A 21,713-nucleotide genomic window follows, 5' to 3' on the forward strand; every position below is an offset into this window, starting at 1 on the left:
TGGGAAGATCCCACATGCCGCGGAGCAGCTGGGCCCGTGAGCCACAGCTGCTGAGCCTGCGCGTCTGGAGCCTGTGCCCCGCAACGGGAGGGGCCGCGATAGTGAAAGGCCCGCGCACCGCGATGAAGAGTGGCCCCCACTTGCCGCAACTAGAGAAAGCCCTCGCACGAACCGAAGACCCAGCACAGCCAAAAATAAATAAATAAATAAATAAATAAATAAATAAATAAAATTTAAGAAAAGGGAGCCAAACACAAAAGTACATGCCATGGTTCCACCTAAACAAAATTCCAAAACTGGCAAGATTATTCCTAAGTGTCAAAGGACAGGAGAGCAGTTACCCCTGGAGAGAAGGGGCGGGGTTGGGGTGGGGGGAGGTAATAAATGTGAAGAGACATGAGTATTAGCAATGTTTTCTTGATGCGGGTGCTGGTTACACAGGTGTGTTCACTGTGAACATTCAGAAAGCTGCTCACTCATGATTTGTGCACTATTCCATATGTGAGTTCTTAAAAATACGTTTATATTTTAAAAATTAGACAATTTAAATTCCCTAAATGTCACCTTGAAATGTTTTATAGCATCTCTAGAAAGACATTCTAGGAAGAGTAATGGTTAAGAACTAAGAGCTGGGCTTCCCTGGTGGCGCAGTGGTTGAGAATCTGCCTGCCAATGCAGGGGACACGGGTTCGAGCCCTGGTCTGGGAAGATCCCACATGCTGCAGAACAACTAGGCCCGTGAGCCACAATTACTGAGCCTGCGCATCTGGAGCCTGTGCTCCGCAACAAGAGAGGCCGCGATAGTGAGAGGCCTGCGCACCGCGATGAAGAGTGGTCCCTACTTGCCACAACTAGAGAAAGCCCTCGCACAGAAACGAAGACCCAACACAGCCATAAATAAATAAATAAATAAATAAATAAATAAATAAATAAATAAATAAAAATTTAAAAAAAAAAAAAAAGAACTAAGAGCTGCTTCTAAATAAACACTCAAAAAGGAAACTAAATAGCACTTGAGCCTAAATAGTAGCTTTGAGTGCTAATAAGCTATATTTAAAGATCTATCCATTTCAACATGTTTACATGTTGTATTTGGTTAAGTTTATCTGAATAATAACTTTTAAAAATCTTAACGGCTCAGGGCTTCCCTGGTGGCGCAGTGGTTGAGAATCTGCCTGCCAATGCAGGGGACACGGGTTCGAGCCCTGGCCTGGGAGGATCCCACATGCCGCGGAGCAACTAAGCCCGTGAGCCACAATTACTGAGCCTGCGCGTCTGGAGCCTGTGCTCTGCAACAAGAGAGGCCGCGATAGTGAGAGGCCCGCGCACCGCGATAAAGAGTGGCCCCCGCTTGCCACAAGTAGAGGAAGCCCTCACACAGAAAACGAAGACCCAACATAGCAATCAATCAATAGATCAATAAATAAAATCTAAAAATATTTTAAAAAAAAATCTTAACGGCTCATTTTATATACAAAACTGGTCTAAGAAATTTATTTTACTGCAAAAAATCAACTATACTCTTGTCTTGAAGATTCTTAGAATTCTTAATTTCACTTTCATAAATTATTCACTATGAGGTGTTTCTTCAATGAATGTCTTTCAAAAATAATAAAAAGCAACAGAAATTGGTTTTTGGAAGCATAAAGACAGACTAGTAATACAGATGTCCAATCAGGTACAATGAAGGCACAAGTAACCAGGCGCAAGTAACTTTTTATTTATCAATTCTTTATCTTGCTGCATTCCAAGTTTCATAAATATGTACTTTTTCTCATCAGTTTCATAGGTGCTATTGTTACTACTCTTCTAAGACGGCTTCAAACATTTAGGTTAAAAAGTTAAAAGTTGGGTCTTCCCTGGTGGCATAGTAGTTAAGAATCCGCCTGCCAATGCAGGGGACACGGGTTTGAGCCCTGGTCCAGGAAGATCCCACATGACGCGGAGCAACTAAGCCCGTGTGCCCCAACTACTGAGCCTGCGCTCTAGAGCCCGGGAGCCACAACTACTGAGCCCACGCGCCACACTACCAAAGCCCGTGCACCTAGAGCCTGTGCTCCGCAACAAGAGAAGCCACTGCAATGAGAAGCCTGCGCATCACAAAGAAGAGTAGCCCCAGCTCACCGCAACTAGAGAAAGTCCGTGTGCAGCAACGAAAACCCAACGCAGCCAAAAATAAATAAAAATAAATTTTAAAAAGTTAGAAGTTCTACATGATCTGAAAATTATAATTAATCATGTACTAATGTGAAAATGAAATAACCCTAGGAAAAAATACACAGATAATCTTTAAAGGGGTATGCAAACCCAAAAAATACTAATACAAGGATTCTTTTAACTTGGAAATACTGTTGTGTTTTTTGTTGTTGTTGTTGTTGGTTTTTTTTTGGACAATGTGAAATTATGATACTTTTTTTGAAGATCATGTAAAAAAAGTGAAATGGGAGAAAAGAACAAGATTTAAACTTTAAATGCAATGGTTTAAATACCATGGTATTTATTTCACTGCCATGTAACAACAGAAAACACTTTCATATTTTTAACTATTAAAACCAGGTATGAGAACTTCCCTGGTGGTGCAGTGGTTAAGAATCTGCCTGCCAATGCAGGGGACATGGGTTCGAGCCCTGGTCGAGGAAGATCCCACATGCCGCAACTAAGCCCGCACTCCCCAACTACTGAAGCCTGCACGCCACAACTACTGAAGCCCGCGTGACACAACTACTGAAGCCCACGTGCCTAGAGCCCATGCTCCGCAACAAGAGAAGCCACCACAATGAGAAGCCCGCACACCACAATGAAGAGCAGCCCCACTTGCGGCAACTAGAGAAAGCCCACGCACAGCAATGAACACCCAACACAGACAAAAATAAATAAATAAATAACTTTATTTTAAAAAAAAAACAGGTATGAGAATCTCCTAGCCCAAAGTCTCTTACCCGATGTTTACCTCAAAGTCAAATTTGAGATCATATATTCTACTATAAAACACAACTACAGTCAAGTACACTGTATGCTAAATCAAATAAAGCTGAGAGGGTAAGAAAGATGCCTTCAGTCTCAATGTCCCTTTAAGGGGGAAGAAAAGGACTAGCAGAGTATCCTTTTCCATTATTTTTCTCCCAGTTTCTCTAAAATCAGCACTGTCCAATAGAACTTTCAGTGATGATAGAAAGTTCTATACCTGCACTGTCCAATATGGTAATATGAGCCACATGTGGCTATGGAGCATTTGAAATGTGACTAGTCCAATAAAGAAACTGCATTTAATCTTATTAAATTTTAATTAATTGAAAAAGCCATATATAGCGTATGGCTACCATATTGTATTAAGTATAGCTCTAGATTATCTATTTTCTCTGATTCCCTTTTAATAAAAATGAGGCTATTGAAAAAAGAACTAAAACTTTTCAATTAAGGGAGAAATTCAAACGAGGCTTCAGTGCCAAAGTGGTTAGAGACTTAGCTATCCCTTAAGGAATTAGCCAGCAGTCCAGACAGGATACTCAGAGTTCTGACCCTCTGAGGTCTGAAAGAGGCAAAAGAAAATTCAAAAACCATATCCACAGAGAGCAATGATATATTCTAAAACTACCTTTTTCCTCAAAGCAATAAATTTGGGGGAAAAAAGGAATACAGTTAAAGTTTCATAAGAGAACTCAGTTCCGGAAGTCAGCAGTTGAGAAATGCTGTATTAATGTATAATATCTAATCAACTATCTATTATTTGTGCCTGGTTCTCATGTTCTATGAGCAACAACAGAAGCTCCAACATTAACAGAGGATTTCAGCATATGAACTAATGATATAAACACAAACACCTAGAACTCTTTTGGCTAAGGACAAAGACACTATATTATGTTATCACGTCCTTAATAAACAATGCAAAATTTAGTAAATTTGGTGTTCTTTCATTTTCCCTTTATATAATTGATTATAAAAGCAATTTGTGCTGGTGTTGGAGGTTGGTCATTTATATAACTTCATGACCTCATTCATAACTTTTTAAGTAATCAATACTCAAGAAACCATTTATTTTTGGGATGAGCTCTTGGTGAAAGAGAAAACAATGTTCAAAAATGACCAATCAGGGCTTCCCTGGTGGCACAGTGGTTGAGAATCCACCTGCCAATGCAGAGGACACGGGTTCGAGCCCTGGTCTGGGAAGATCCCACATGCCGTGGAGCGGCTGGGCCTGTAAGCCACAACTACTGAGCCTGCGCATCTGGAGCCTATGCCCCGCAACGAGAGAGGCCGCGATAGTGAGAGGCCCGTGCACCTCAATGAAGAGTGGCCCCCACTTGCCGCAACTAGAGAAAGCCCTCACATAGAAATGAAGACCCAACACAGCCATAAATAAATAAATAAATAAATAAATAAATAAATAAATAAATAAAAAATTTTAAAAAATGACCAATCAATATTTAAGATAAAGATCAACTTTGGACTTAAAGACTTCTAACCAAATGGCAATAAAAACAAGATTTACAGGTCAGGTACAAACCACATACCAGCAATCTATCATAGAACCAAGATTCCTCCTTCATAAAAGGATAACCAAAGCCAATTCTGTCTTTAATATACTTGTTTGGGAAATAAGTTGATTTTGGAAAAGTCACAATGCATACCCACAATTGTACAATTTTGATAGTCATTGGAAAATATGTGTATTAAATCCCATGTCTTAAATTCAATATGTTTCACGTATAGGGAAGTAAAAGTACTTTTGGAAACAGTGATTTTTCTTTTTTGATTCTTCTTTTTAAAGAACATATTTCCACAAAGGTTTTAAACCTGGAGATTTTTCAATTCTTTAACAATTCCAACAGAAAGTTGTTAGTAAAATTTAACACTAACAATCCTCCACATTTCTAAGAACCGTCTGTTGGTCTCTTAAGTCAAATAAAAATAAAAATAAAAATACAACTCGTTCAAACTAATCTTCACTAAAAGAAGTTTTAAAATAACTTTTAAATCAATATACCCTCAAACATACTACTGATTATATGTCACAAATGTATCCCCTGATGGTAAAAACTATAGTGTTAATAAATATGAAAAAATATTATAGAAGTCTATTTTCTATAAGGCTATAGAATAAAAGAGGGAATAAGGATGCTTAAAAAAAGAATGTTAGAAAAATTTAACTGAGTATTTTGTCATAATGTATTGATAAAGATAAAAAGGAACATGGCAATTTTTATTCTAAAACACTTTGCTAAAAGAGGGAGGAGATATGGGGATATATGTATATGTATAGCTGATTCACTTGGTTATAAAGCAGAAACTTAACACACAATTGTAAAGCAATTATACTCCAATAAAGATGTTTAAAAAATAATAAAAAAACCCCACTTTGCTAAATATTAAAATCTAATACACTCATCTGTACAACTGATATGTTTGTTATTAAGTAAACAAAATTAAAGTACAAGATGAGATGATATATCAAACAATGTATTTGTAACCAGGAGATTCAAGGGCATGTTTAAAAGCATTTGTTTTTCTATGACTTCATTAGATGAAATGACAACTAAAGAACCCATTACTTTTAGCATTTCTTAACATAAAAATGCATATATGCACATTATGGTACTTATTAGCATGTGTGTTGTTTCCAACTGGACTCTAAACTAAAACTTACCTGCTTTGTTGACTTTTTTGTGCCATTAAAAATCTTCCAAGCTAGCCCACTGCCACCACTGGCAATGTGTCGACCAACATCGAATTCTCTAGTGACAGGATTTCCCATCACAGCACTAGTGACATCAGCTGTTACTTTTGTAACAGTACTCTTCAACTTATTAAGCATGGACTCCATGGCTGCAATTCTGGGTAGTTATAGTTACCTAGAAACATAGGGGGATAGGAGAGCACAGATCATTTGTTTTTACTTCTTTATTTATTCATTATTTAGTCTGAAAGCTTAATATACCCCAAACAATGAGCAAAACAATCTTATAGAAACAAAAGCTATATGTTAGTTTTGCCTTCAGAGAACCCAATATACTTGAATGCAAATTTAAGTCTAGGAACCAAACTGTGCTTCAACCTCAATTGTCACAGACCAATAAGAGAAAAGACATATTCACATTGACACTAACATGAATGTTGCTCAACTATATAACATGGTCCATATTATAAGACCCTTTAAGACTTAAAGTGGTGTAGAGGGTCTGAATCTTTCTTCACAGTAAAAAAAAAAACTATATAAAACCTGAAAGGCTCTAATGTTATACTAAGCAATAAATTTGTATTTCATAAAAGTTTTGTCCACTATTAAAATAATCACTGTTGAACTATGAAATCACTTAAGAATATTTTCTAAACAAAAAGCTAAAGGACAATAACACATGAACAAGCAATAGGTAGTAAAATATTTTTCAGATTTTATACATTTCTGGTGGCAATGGAGGAACAAACACTATATTTACCCTCCCTCCTCAACAACTGGAAACTGGACAAAATATATGAAACAAATGTTTTCAGATATTGAACAGGCAGCACAGGCCATGTGATCCCAGTGAGAAAGCAAACAAGGTGAATTCTAGGGTTGCCCCAGCTTTCTGCCTAGAGGCACACTGCAAACCATGGAGCAGACAAAAGAATCCCAAGCATAGTCTAACTGAATTAAGGAGTTGAGGAAAGAAATTGGTATTCAATGATGCTGAGATGGCTGGGACTTCTGAGATAGAATTTCAAAGAGAAGGGGGAAGAAGAGGAAAAAAAATTGTTTTAAGGAAAAAAAAGAGAAGGGAACAGTGCTGAAAAAGAACTCCAGAAATTGGCAGGGATCCCCCTGATGCTTTGTTGAATACTAAGATGCACATACATAGTGTGCAACTTCACCAGGTTGAAACGGAGCAGGACCCTATGGGGCCCTCTCAGGTACAAATACTTTCTGTGTCCCCCCATTTCTTGTTTGTAGGAAATAGGCTTCATTCAGCCCCCTTGACCTTCCTTGAGTTCCAAAGGGCAAAATCAAACAATTGCTTATCAGGGAAGGGAGGGAATGCAGAAACAAAAGAGGAGCAGTCAAGAAACAATAATGCAGCCTCAGGGCAGGGTCCTGGTCCTCAAAGAATATACATAACACTACCTTTGAGTTCTTCTACAGGAACTAAGGCCCCCCACCCCCACCCAGGAAGAGGGTTATAACTTCAGGTAGAGCATGAGATTCCTGGAACACCACCTTGTTACCGCACCACCAACCAATCAGAAGAAAATCTGTACACAGTGGAAGATAAACTAGACTGATCCCCTCCCCAAATGATTCTCCCTTTAAAAACTTTCATGATCAAGCAGAATCTTTGGAGTTGGGTTTTTGGACACCAGTCTGCCATGTGCTCAAGTTGCTGGCCTCCTGAATAAAGCACCTTTCCGTTCTTACCAGCACTTGCCTCTCAAGTATTGGCTTTCAAGCAGCAAGCAGCCGAACCTGAGTTCAGTAAGAAGGTCAGACAAGGAACAACTAGCGAGCTGTGAGCTGAATAGTTACAGAGTTCATACAGGGCTGCAAATCTTTTAATTTTTCAAGCTAGAGTGGAGAGACCTCATTGATCACTAAAGGCATTCAGTAGAAACCCCAGAAGGACTATGCCTTGGTATAGAATAAACCATTCTTAAAGTATCCTAAACCTGCCCTAACAAACTAAAAAGCTAGCCTCAAATGATCAAACTAATCATAAATTACTTAACTGCTTACCAGAATGAAACCCAATACTCATGAAATGGAGACAAAAATAATTTCAGATACTAAGCAATACAACATTCACAATGTTCAGTATGCAATCAATAATTATCAGACATGCCAAGAAGCAAGAAAATGTGATCATAACCAAGACCAAAATCAGTCAATAAAAACAGACTCCAAAATGAGCTTATAGAATTAGCAGCAAAGATATAAAAAACTATCATATGTCCAAGTGAGACAGGAAGGAAGAGGTCAGGGGACAACAGTTAAAAGAATGACACAGCCATTGAGGATATGACAAAAACTGGTTAGGCCCAAGATGGCAGAAGATCTGACTTCCCATAGACCTTGAGCCTCATTATATGCTCATTGTAATACATTAGAATGCTAAATGACACACCCACAGGTGCCATGACAGTTCTGAGGCTGACCATAAAAGGCCAAAAAGTGAGTGGTGGCCTAGTTCCTGGAAATCCCTGTCCCTTTCCCAAAATAGTTGAAATAACCCTCCCACTCATTAGCATATGAAATTACCCAGTCCATAAAAATTAACAACTTCATATCCCAGGGCCGCTCTCACTTTCTGAGACAGTCTGCATTCTGCCAATTTTAATGTTTATCTCCCTAAATAAACCTGCTTTCACTTTACTTTGGCTGGCTCTTGAATTCTTTCCATACAGGAAGCCAAGGACCCTCACTTGGCAGCCTGTCTTGGGACTCACCAGAGACCTGAGACATGACTATTCTCTTGCTTCTCTCTTCTCCTGCAAAACAAGTATTTAGAGGAAAGCACGACTATAATAAAAGGAAATGGAATATTAAAAAAAAATCAAATGAACACTCTAGAGACAAAAATATCTCAAATAAAAAACTCAGAGGATATAATTACCAGATTAGACAATGTAGGAAAAAAAGATCAGTGAAACCTGAGGATAGAGTAAAAGGCTGGGGAAAAAAATAAATGAACAAAGTCTCAGTGACCTGTGGGACAATATCACAGTCTAACATATATAACTGAATCTCAAAAATGAGGGGGAAAGGGGAGAAATAATATTTGAAAAATAGCCAAAAAATTTCCAAATTTGATGAAAACTATACAGCACCAAGAAATTCAATAAACACAAAGCAGGATGAACACAAAGAAAACCATGCCTAAATATGTCATATCAAATAGCTGAAAATCAGTGATTAAGAGAAAACTCTTAAAAGCAGCCAGAGAAAATAGGCAAATTATATACAGAGGAAAAAAGATAAGAATTTTCCCCAAACTTCTCATCAGAAACTATACAAGGCCAGGGAACAACTGAATAAGGTATCAAAAGAGCTAAAAGAAACTGCTGACGTAGAATTCTATAAGCCATGAGGGAAAGAAAAAAAAAAAACTTTCAAAAATAAATGTGAAACAAAGACTTTTTCATGAAAACCTGAATTTGTTGCCACCATATATTTACTATAAGAAATATTAAAGGAAGCCCTTCAAACAGAAGGCAAAAGATACCAGATGGAAATCTGAATCTACAAAAGGAATGGAGGACTCTGAAAATAAAAATTATGCAGGTATATAAAAAACTTCTCATGTTATCTTTGAAAGACAACTGATCATTTAAAGCAAAAATAACAAAAATGTATTGTGCTTATAATATATGTAGAAGTAAAAATATGATAAAACAAACCAAGGATAAGAGAAGGGAAATGGAGGGGGCTTCCCTGGTGGCACAGTGGTTAAGAATCCACCTGCCAATGAAGGGGACATGGGTTCGAGCCCTGGTCTGGGAAGATCCCACATGCCACAGAGCAACTGGGCCCGTATGCCACAACTACTGAGCCTGCGCTCTGGAGCCTGCAAGCTACAACTACTGAAGCCCGCGCACCTAGAGCCCACGCCTCGCAACAAGAGAAGCCACTGCAATGAGAAGCCCGCACACCGCAACAAAGAGTAGCCCCTGCTCGCCACAACTAGAGGAAGCCCATGCACAGCAATGAAGACCCAACGCAGCCAAAAATAAATAAATTTATAAAAAAAAAAAGAGAGGGGGGAAATGGAAGTATATTTTTGAAATATTCTTATATGTGAGGTAGTATAACATCATTTGAAGTTAGACTGTGGCATATTAAAGACATATTATAAACCCTAGAGTAATAACTAAAATAATAAAGAGACAAAGCTAAAAAGCTAACAATGGAAATAAAATGGAATCCTAAAGTAAACTGAATTAATTTAAAAAAAGTAGGAAAAGAAGAAAGGAACAAAGAACAAATGTGAAAAACAGAAAATAAATAGCAAGATAATAAATTTGAATCCAACCATATAAATAATTACATTAAATGTAAATGATTTAAAATTCCAGTTAAATGGCTGAGACTATCAAACTAGATTAGAAAAGCAAGACCCAGCTGTATGCTGTTTATAAGAAACCCACTTTAAACACACTTTACAAGAGGATTTAAAACCAAAAAAATGTGAAAATATACAAGCTAGAGTGGCTATATTAATAACAGGCAGAACAGGCTTCAAGACAAAGAGGGACACTTCATAATGACAGAGTTGTCAACTCTCAAGAAGACATAACAATCCTAAATGTGTACACACTAAATAAGAGAGTTTCAAAATAAATGCAGCAAAAACTGACAGAATTGAAAGAAGAAATAGACAAATCCACAAGTGTAGTTGGAGACTTCATGGGTCCTTTCTCATTAGCAAATGGACAGAGAGACCAAGTAGACAGAAAATCAATAAGGACGTAGAAGACTTGAACACTATCAAATAACCTGACCTAAAACACCACTTTACAAAAGCAGAATGTGTTTTGTTTTCATATGTACATGGAATATTCACTAAGATAGACTATATGCTGGGCCATTAAACAAGTCTCAAAATACTTAAAACTACTGAAATAATACAAAATATGTTCATTGACCACAATGAAATTAAGCTAGAAGTCAGTGATAGATAAATATCTAGAAAAATGCAAATATCTGGAAATTAAACAATACTTCTAAATACCCAAGAGCTAAAAAAGAAATCACAGAGAAAATTTTTAAATATTTTGAAGTGAATGAAAATGAAAAATCTGTGGTATGTAGGCAAAGCAGTACCCCACAGGAAATTTATAGCTTTAAATGTTTATTTTAAAAAAATCCAAAATCAATGGTATAAGCTTCTATCTTAGGAAGCTAGGAAAAAAAGAGAAAAGTATACTCAAAATAAGTAGAAAGAAGGAAATAAAGAGTAGAAATCAATGGAACGACTGAATTTTATGTAATTTAATACTCTATTTAATAGAAAAATGAAAAAGAAAAATCAATGAAGCCACACACTTTTTTTTTTAAAGATAAACCTCTAGCTAAATTAAGAAAACTTTTAAAAACACAAATGACCAATATCAGAAATAGAAGAAATCCTATGGATGCTATTCCTATATAGAGCTTATAGATTCTAAATCAATCAGATATTATATTATGGATGATCTTATGCCAGCCAATTAATTCAACAACTTGGATAAAGTGAAAAAATTCCTTGGAAGGTACAACTACCATAACTGAAGAGAAAGTCAGAATAATCCTACTTAAAAGAAATGCAATTCATAACTACAACTCTCACCACAAAGAAAACTCCAGGCTCGGATGGGTTCACTGCTGAATATTATCAAACATTTAAGGAAGAAATAATTCCAGGTCCATATAAGCTCTTCCAGAAAATAGAAGACAATAGAACACTTTCATATTCTATAGTCAGTATCACCCTGATACCAACACCAAATAATGACACAAGAAAACTTCATATCAATATACATCATCAACAGGTAAAAATCCTCAGCAAAACATTAGCACATCCAACAAATCCAACCCCACAACAAAGTGGAATTTATCTCAGGAATGCATTGATTTAACACTCAAAAACAAATCCATGTCATTCACCATATTAACTGAATAATGGGTAATAGAAAATATATGATCATCTCAGTAAAGGCAGAAAAAATTTTTTGACAAAATTCAATACTCATTCACAATAAAAACTCTCAGCAAACTAAGAACAGAAAGGAACTTCCTCAACCTGATAAATGGCACCTTTGAATACCTATAGCTAATTTCACATTTAAAGATAAGAGATTAATCACTTTCTCCCTAAATTAGGGAACAAAGTAAGGATACCTACTTTTACCGCTTCTATTCAGTATTCTAATGGAGGTCCTAGCCAAAGCAAAAAAAGAAAACAAAATAAAAGACATACATACTGGGGGGCTTCCCTGGTGGCGCAGTGGTTGAGAATCTGCCTGCTAATGCAGGGGACACGGGTTCGAGCCCTGGTCTGGGAAGATCCCACATGCCACGGAGCAGCTGGGCCCGTGAGCCACAACTACTGAGCCTGCGCGTCTGGAGCCTGTGCCCCGCAACGGGAGGGGCCGCGATAGTGAAAGGCCCACGCACCGCGATGAAGAGCGGTCCCTGCACCGCGATGAACAGTGGCCCCCACTTGCCGTAACTAGAGAAAGCCCTCGCACGAACCGAAGACCCAACACAGCCAAAAATAAATAAATAAATAAATAAAGTAGCTATAAAATTTTAAAAAAAAATTAAAATAAAAAAGACATACATACTGGGAAGGAAGAAGTAAAATTCTTTATTCTCAACAACATGATCATGTACAGAGAAGTCAGAAGTAATCCACAAAAAAGCTACTGGAAGTAATATGTGAGTTTAGCATGATGGCAGAATACAAAAACAATACTTTTTTTAAAAAAGACTATTCTTATATTCTAGAAACAGACAATTGAACACTGAAATTTCAAAAATACCATTTTGAAGGGAGGAGTGGCCAAGATGGTGGAGTAGAAGGAACCTAAGCTTACCTCCTCTCTTGAGCACACCAAAATCACAACAATCTGCACAACCATCGTTGAAAAAGATTGAAACCTACCCAAAAAGATCCTCTACAACTAAAGACATAAAGACAGAACCATGAGACTGGTAAGAGGGGCAGACTCACGCCATAATCAAATCTCATACCACCCTGGGGGGGCGACCCACAAACTGGAGAAAAATTATATTACCAAGGTTCTCCCACAGGAGTGAGAGTTCTGAGCGCCACATCAGCTCCCCAGCCCAAGGCTCTGGCACTGGGAAGAGAAGCCCCCAGAGCATCTGGCTTTGAAGGCAAGCAGGTCTCAACTGCAGGAGCTCCACAGGACTGAGGGAAACAGAGACTTCACTCTTAAAGGATGCACACAGGGACTTCCCTGGTGGCGCAGTGGTTAAGAATCTGCCTGCCAATGCAGGGGACATGGGTTCAATCCCTGGTCCAGGAAGATCCCACATGCCACAGAGCAACTAAGCCTGTGCACCACAACTACTGAGCCTGTGCTCTAGAGCCCATGCACCACAACTACTGAGCCCATGCGCTGCAACTACTGAAGCCCGCATGCTCCGGGGCCCACGTGCCGCAACTACTGAGCCTGCGTGCTGCTACTACTGAAGCCCACATGCCTAGAGCCCGTGCTCTGCAACAAGAGAAGCCACCACAGTGAGAAGCCCGTGCACCACAATAAAGAGTAGCTAGCTCCCACTCACTGCAACTAGAGAAAAAAAAAAAATGCCACTAAAAAAAAAAAATTAAGGAACTAAAAAAAATTTGACTTGCAAAGAAAGTAAAAAATGTAAAGGACAAATATTGATGCAAATAAACACAATAAACACAGCAAATTTTAAAAAATACCATTTCAAGGACATGAAGTACCTATGGATAAATCTGACAAGACACAAAGACTTGTACAATGAAAATAACAAAAATTTCTGCAAAAAACTGAAGATGACTTAAAAACTTGTACAGGAAATGGAAGACTCAATATTGTTAAGGTGTCAATTTTCCCCATCAATCTATAGACTCAATGCTGTCCAATCAGAATCCCAGAGGCTTCTGTAGAAAGAAACTGACAAGCTGTTAAAATGTTACTCTGAGAACAGGTCCACTAGATTGTTTAAGGGTCCATGGCACAGAAAGAGGTTTCAAGTCCTATCACTCTTCAAACCTTCACCTGCCATGTGTATTCTTTCCAAAAATTGATTTGCCTAAGAACAAGTCTGTGTCCTGAAAATTTTCCTTAACCAACTCTTTTTTCACAGTTTTCTCCCACTTGACCAAAGTAAAATATTTTTCTCAGCCATCCCAGTCTTGTTATAGGGTATTTCCCTGGGTATAAAAATCTTTGGCAGGCATGCCAAAAGGAAAAATGCAATTTGAGAATACATTAATCCTGAAAGTCTCTTAAGAGTAAAGCAAAAAGAAGTTTGGTAAGACATTCTGAAGAGGGTTGTGCTTTATTTCTTAACAGCAAAACCCAATGCCTTATCTGTCAGAGAATTACAATTAAGAAACAAGATAGTCGTCACAGGGGTGTATAGGAACAAGTTTATTTATTTCAATTAATAAGCAAAAACTCCAAGGTTTTGATAAAAGTAAAACATAATCATAATATACCACAATCTAGAAATCAGATACTTTGTAATTATCTAAACCCTTGACAAAAAAATTCAGATGCCATCAACTTAAAACACAAAAAGAAGTACAACGTCTTACAAAATTATTTAGAGAATACACAAGCAAAAATATTTGGAAGGCCACTGGGCTAAGGTAGCACTAGTTTTTGTCTTATTTTCTCAGTTAATTAAATTATATTCATATAATTTACTTTCTATTAAAGATTTGAACTATCTGTAAATAGAAATAAAAATTCACTTTCCTTTTTAAATTTAATGCTGCATTTCTGTAAGCAGTTACAAAATGTTGCTACTGGCATTATGAAAACATTCATTGCCACGCCAAGTTGTTCTCTATGAACATCTGCTGCTGATTTTGAGGGGGAGGTGGAAGAGACATAAAAACGCTATTTAAAATCTACATATACTTTCCTCTAACTCTGCCTGAGTAGCTACATATTACATGCCATGCACTTGCCATACACTGGAAATATAGATGTAAATGGAAACATGTCTGATCTTTAGGGACTCAGTCCAGTAGCAGACTCAGACCTGCAAAGATTTATAGCAATTAACTAGAGGTATGAATGTACCATGCTTTGGGAACATGAAGATGGGCTCAAAAATGAAGTGCTTTTTGTAAATCAATTATACTCCAATAAAAAAAAAAAGTGTTTTTCAGGTAGGAGAAAAGGGAAGGAGCTTCCAGAAAGAAGGATTACTACGTGCCAAGACATGGAGGGAAGACTATACATGATGTGATTTGAAAACTATAAATAGTTCAGTATGAAAACAAAGGATATTTTCAGAGTTAATAGTCAAATTTGAGATGCCTATCCATCACCCAGAGTCAATACTGGTGTACACAAGGTAGAAATAGACATGGAAATTAATCCGGTGAATTATTTAATATTTATTGAGCACCCACTATGTACCTGATAGCACATAAGAAACTGGGGAAGAAAGAAGTAAAGGAAAAATAAGCCATAAAGAGCTTACCATCAAAGGTAAGAGACAGAGAATTAAACCAACCACAGCATTATTATCCTACAGTAATAAAATGCTACAGAATATACATACACAGATGCTATAAGAACAAAAAGAAGAGGAACAGACAGAAGAAAGTTTCCCCAAAACAGCAAAACCATAGATGTCTTTAAAGGGGAGGAGGAGTGAACTAGATAGATAGAGAATGGGACAAGTGTAGGAGTAAAAACTAGCAGTTCGGATAAAAACTGGAGGAAAAGAGAGAAGTATGGCAAAGGAGACTTAGAAAAGCCAGGTTACCAAGGGCATTAAGTAGTAAGAAACCAAGCTATTATAAGCCACAGATAGGTTTCAGGCATGAGTAAAATGATCAATCACTCCATCATGCAAAGTGAAAGATATACTAGGGGTGGAAGTAGGGAATATGACAAGACTGAAGAGTGTCAATTTGTACTTCAGGAATTTTATACATACGTAATTCAGAATGTATATAGGCCAAAAAACAAAAACAAAACAAACAAAAAAAACAAAACAAAGGCAAGGACACTTGGAAATAGGGATAGGGAAGATAGGAAAGAGACAATAGGTGGAGAGGGTGTTTTAAAGGTGTTAGTTACATGGATATTTATTTTATAATTACATATTAAACTTCATTATGCATTTTAATGTATCATATATCAAATTTTAAACAAACTTTAAAAGAGGGAGAGGTTGCTGAATTAAGGAAATAGCAGTAAGGAAGGAGAGGAAAGGAAAAATTAAGAAAAGTTAGAACTAAGAGAACTTGGTGACCAACTAGATAATTAGATAATGGACAGAGACAAAACTAGGAATCCCAATCAAGTCTCTCATTTCAGAGCCTAGGCGGAGGATGAAGCCATTTACCAAGGCAAGGCTATAGGAGACAATTGCTTGTTTTGTGGGAGGAAAAACTCAATTTTGGACATGTTAAAGTTGAGTTGCCTGAATGACATTAATATGCATATATAGCTAGGAGGCTTTTAGATATGCAGGCCAAAAACTTAGAAAAAAATGTCTCAGCTGAAAATAAAAATGTGGGCACCATGAGCTTAAAGCAGTATAGTAGTTAAGACTATGGGCTTGAAAAAGGTTACCCAAGGAGACCAAAAAAGAATACGAGAGTAACAGAAGGCTACTTTGACGAACGGAGAAAAAAAAAAAAAAAGAATAAGTATATCATGAGAGTAACAGAAGGCTAAGGAAAAAATGAAATGAATGAGTTTATGAAATAAGATCTGAGCTTAAATGAGATTTTGAATTATTGGCAATAGCTCTTTGACATGTAAGAAACCTAGAGACCAAATATATTTTCTTAAAATGATAGCTTTTCAAATTTCACTTGATTAATGAATAAAGAAGTCTTATTTCTCTAAGACAAAATTATAAGTGATAGAAATATTTATTCATATAAGTGATTGTCCCTTGTACACCATTTAGTAGAATTCACTTGAAATTCAATATTCCCCTTGTAAATCCCAGCCAAAATAAGATTTGGGGCAGCTTCAGTATGATCCCAAGATTATATCTCCCTACCATCTGATTCAGCCATCACTTGGCTTTTACTAAAACCAGTAGATGAATCTGTTCATACTAGATTTTACACGCACCTGGCAGAAGGTGAGTTGGGTATTCGGCACCTGATGGCAGGTGGCTGAAAGGAACTGGCAATTCTTTCAGTTCTGCCTACTCATAAACTCTAGATATAGCAGGATAAAATAAAACTTTGTGAATTTTCAAGTAGCAAAACTGCAAAAAGTCCCTTTTTCTACTTCCCCAAGAATAAAATATTCTTTTATTAGTAATTTGAACAATAAGTAGAATTAGCTTGCATTTTTTGTTGGAAACACCATAATGCAAATAAAAAGGTTACTGTAATTACATCTGATAATGAAATTATGTTTAGTAACTGTTAGTTACAGCGACTAGACTTTAAACAAGTACAAAATAATACACATTGACTACAAAAAACAACACAAAAAACTACAAATGAATTCAAAATAATTTTAGTCCTTAAAGAGGTACAAGGGTCTGAGAATTTTAAAATACCACTTATATAGTCATTTGCACAAATACTCATAAAATTTTATAATTTGAAATAAGAATTACATTAACATGACAAATAATTTTGACAAAATGCTTCATAAAACTTGGTAATACCAAGTTTTGTACCTATACTCCTATATGCAGTGCTTATCTGTTTAGATATAAAGATGATCCTGAGATATACTTTTGAAATACGTGTTTTTTTTTCTTGTAGGGGGGCTTACAGATTACTAAAAGTTTTTAAAAGATAAGTTTTTAAAACATGGTTAAAAACATTCTTTGGCCTATACAGAAACCATGTTTAATTTTACTCAGGAAACAAAGATTGTACCAGCTCAATACAATCATTCTCTTTACAACTACAGAAGGTATCTAATTATTATAAGTTGAGCTAGAACAGATTACTTCAGGGGACACACCTTATTTAAGAAACAAACATAAAAAACTAAGAAGACGGGCTTCCGTGGTGGCGCAGTGGTTGAGAATCCGCCTGCCAATGCAGGGCAAACGGGTTCGAGCCCTGGTCTGGGAAGATCCCACATGCCGCGGAGAAACTAAGCCCGTGAGCCACAACTACTGAGCCTGCGCGTCTGGAGCCTGTGCTCCGCAACGGGAGAGGCCGCGATCGTGAGAGGCCCGCGCACCGCGATGAAGAGTGGGCCCCGCTTGCCGCAACTGGAGAAAGCCCTCGCACAGAACCGAAGACCCAACACAGCCAAAAATAAGTAAATAAGTAAATAAATGTGAAATTCTTAAAAAAAAACAAAAACAAAAACTAAGAAGACTTAGCAATGTACAGTGAAGCACACATCCATTTAACAAACTACTGGGTACAGAAGAGGTGGAAAACACCATGCTAAGGTGCAGCAGGAGAAACAAGAAGTAAAACATTGTTTCTATCATTAAGTTTGTATACAATAAGATTTTAAAAGCAGAATGAGAGGTTATAAGGCAACATATACTTAAATATCAAACTACTAATTTGAACAATAAGTAAAATTTGAGGAGAGATTAAATCCAACTCTTTATAAGGCACTTCCAGCCCATGAACTTAGTATAGCTTTTACTACAGGGAGTCAACCAGATACTTGGAAATTATTGAAATTAAAAAAAAGTAGCAGGCTTCCCTGGTGGCGCAGTGGTTGAGAATCTGCCTGCCGGTGCAGGGCACACGGGTTCGAGCCCTGGTCTGGGAAGATCCCACATGCCGCGGAGCAACTGGGCCCGTGAGCCACAACTACTGAGCCTGCGCGTCTGGAGCCTGTGCTCCGCAATAAGAGAGGCCGCGATAGTGAGAGGTCCGCGCACCGCGATGAAGAGTGGCCCTGGCTTGCCACAACTAGAGAAAGCCCTCGCACAGAAACGAAGACCCAACACAGCCAAAAATAAATAAATTAATTAATTTAAAAAAAAAAGTAGCAACAGCACTGGGGTGGCAGTGTCTCACTATTCAGCTCCTCTAGCCAGAGAAAGAGGAAAAGGAATAACTGGGTAGGAAATTAGACGAAATGATCACTAAGGTCACTTACCTAGGACTACAGTTTTTCCTTGATTTAAGAGCATATAAAATCTGAAACACAGCGTAGTACAATGTATGAAAACTGAAACTCATAAAGCACTGAAGTGTTGTCTAAAACAATGGTTTTCAAACTCCAAAGCAATGATTTTCAAACTCTGGTGAACATCTAAAAACATCTAATAACATCTAAATGACTGGGTAACTTGTTAAAACATATAGATGTCTATGTACTATCTCAAACCTTCAGAATCAGAATCCATAAATGTGCAGTCAAGGCATTTATATTTTGAGCAGTTCCCCAGGTGATTCTGATGCACAGTGAATTATATAATTAAGCACACAATCTTCAGTGGCAACAAAATCTGGGTTCAAATGCCAGATACAAGCACTATGACCACCAACTAGCCTCCCTAACACTAATTCCAATCTTTCTAAAGAGGGAATTGCCAACCATTCCTCAAGTGACTGTTGTGAGGATTAAAGATGATACACAGAAAATGCTTAGTACAATTCCTGGCACATTTAGTAAGCAATCAATGAATTTTCATTTAAAAAACATTTATTAAGCACTTACACAGTATCAGGAGATTAGGGAAATCTCATTAATTTATTAAGTATTAATAAGCATGGCAACTCTGCAATGGTGTCATGAGAACATATAATTAGGGGAATCTATCGTAATCAGGAAAGTCTTCTCTGACGTGAGCTGAATGATGAGCAGGCATTAACTGAATGAAAAGGAAAGGAAGAGAATTTCCAGGCAAAGGATGCATCATAATCAAAAGCCATATACCTGAAGCAGAACAGAAAGAACAGAGTGACTAGGAGGAGAAAAGAATGCCAGAAGGCGCTGTGGAGATGAGGTTGCAAAGGTAATTAAGAGGGACTTAAACAGCCTGTTAAAGATTTTAGTTGCGCTTAAAAACAGTGAAGAGTTTTAAACATGGAGATGATGTGATTAGATCTACATTTTGAAAAAGTCACTCAGTCTGGTGTGGAAAACTACAGAGGGAGACACAGTAAATGCAGGTAGACCCTAATTAGGAGACCATAAATACTTCAAATGAGAAATGATGGTGGCTGGAACTAGAGTACTAGTATGAAGACCAGGAGTATACAGACTCAAGAGATATTCAAAGAGGCAAAATCAAGAGACTTCAAGAGAGACTGATATGAGGCCTGAGAGACAGGAAGCTGTCAAATCTCTACTGCTATAGAAAGGGATGCATGATGAAGCTAGTCACTTGAGTCAAACACAGTAAGAGGACCTCTTTTTCTTGGGGGATAAGTCATGAATTTCAAACATGTGAGTATGAGTAGTTATTCCCAAGTATGGGGTTGATTTTTACAGAAATATTCCAGTGTATGTAAGTACAATGTGCTTCTATTTATTTTATTGGGTGTTTATGGATCTTAGAGACAGGTTTCTGCATGTGTGTTAAGTGGATCTGAACAGAATGAAGATCCTTCCTTTAGGTTCCGTTCCTTTAGAGTCCCCCGAAAGTGTCTTTTATGGCTACAGTTTAATAGTGTCTCAAGAATTCTATTTATACACTCAGCTGATAAGTTATTTTAAAACTTTTTAAAAATTAATATTTAAACCAAAAAATAAGAAGCCAAACGAAAAAAGGCCTGCAAAGTCCAAAAGGAAGCTTCAATCACCTGACTTTCAAGCTGTTACCAGAACATGACCGGTTTTACAGTGACAGGTTGGTTTGGAGCATTAACCTTAAACTATATTAATTTTCCAGAATGGAGAGGCTTGCGAATGCGACTTAGAAAACTTCTTACTCATAGAATCCAATTTGCAAAGAAAAGTCATACAGATGATTCCTGACTTTGATCTACAAAAATACTAGTTTGCGACTTACAATTGTAAGTCACTACTGACATAGTGCTTTTAAGTCGCTTGAGTCTGGAGTCTCAGGAAGACTGTTATGGCAGTTAACGTGACAATATTGGTCCCCTTCATAACTGATCATAGGTTATGCATTCAGTCGGATCCCAAGTTTTTGCAAGCCTCATGGGTCTCAACCTTCTTCCATCCTTTCTCTCCCGCTTAGAAAAACAGGAGTGCAGGAGCCTCGGAACGTGTATTTAACAAAACACCTGCCCCACCCACCTCACAAACAATAACCTTCCATTCCAGAACTAAAGCTACTGTTAGAAAAGGACGCCGGGCAGTAGGGCCCTAGATGGTAACCCAGGTTATCAGAGGCGGACCTCAGAACTGAGGGGACCTGTTCTCACCCAGTGCCGGAGTAGTGTCCAATTTCCCAAAAGGGAACCAAGATCACCACGGAAACCCGAGCTCCCGAGCCGGAGCCGGGGGCCCTGCCTCCAGAAGATGGCTCCAGCCCGGGGTCTCCAGTCGCTTCCAGGCCTCTTCGGGAGACTCGGGCCTCCCAGATCCGCTCCCCGGAGCTCGCCGCCCCCCGAGCCCGGCTTCGCGCGGGCGCCCACAGCCCCGCCGGCCCCGCCTGCAGCCGGCAGGCCCGTCACCAAGCAACAGTCGCCAGCCCCGGGGACCTTGGGAGGCCTACCCCGGGCGCGGGTCCTTCCCCATTCCTTCTCGCTGCCTGGGGAGCCCAAGCGAGAGCGCGGCCGGTGAAGGAGGTCGTTCCGTGCCCGTGGGGGGTCACTCACCTCTTCCCCTTCTCCCCCGGGAGGGGCGGTGCTGGGGCTCTTTTCCCCCGCCCCCCCAAACGCCTCCTGGCTGCTCCTGCTCAGCCCCGGCGCCTGGCCACTGCCGCCGGCTTACTCCATAGCCTCTCACACTCGCGCGGCCTCAAAGGCTGGAACCGGAGGAGGGAAGGGGGAGGGGAGGGGAGGGACTGGGGAGGAAGAGTAAGGGAGGGGGAAGAAGACCAAAAGACCAGCCTGCCCGGGCATGACGTCACTTCCGGCTTGTTCGGAAGGGGCGGGGCCGGGACGTCTTTGGCCTCCGCCTCCCGAGAACAGGGAGGGGGCGGGGTT

At 38.6% G+C, this 21,713-nt stretch overlaps 1 protein-coding gene across 2 annotated transcripts in view; it reads right to left on the minus strand.

The window, feature by feature from the left end:
• SCYL2 (SCY1 like pseudokinase 2) overlaps positions 1-21,609 on the minus strand; it is a 58,251-nt gene extending 36,642 nt beyond the window's left edge. Inside the window, exons 1-2 of one of the 2 annotated variants that reach the window (XM_007165826.3) lie at positions 21,384-21,609; positions 5,645-5,849 (exon numbers count right to left, since the gene is read on the minus strand). In XM_007165826.3, coding sequence (XP_007165888.2) covers positions 5,645-5,821 — 177 coding nt within the window. In that variant the 5' untranslated portion in view covers positions 5,822-5,849; positions 21,384-21,609. Of the gene's footprint in view, positions 1-5,644; positions 5,850-21,383 lie in introns of those variants that run through there. The other variant, XM_057557058.1, reaches the window with a different exon arrangement.
• Between the last annotated feature and the right edge of the window lie 104 nt (positions 21,610-21,713).

Source organism: Balaenoptera acutorostrata, chromosome 11 (assembly GCF_949987535.1).
Source record: "Balaenoptera acutorostrata chromosome 11, mBalAcu1.1, whole genome shotgun sequence".
Lineage (NCBI taxonomy): Eukaryota > Metazoa > Chordata > Mammalia > Artiodactyla > Balaenopteridae > Balaenoptera > Balaenoptera acutorostrata.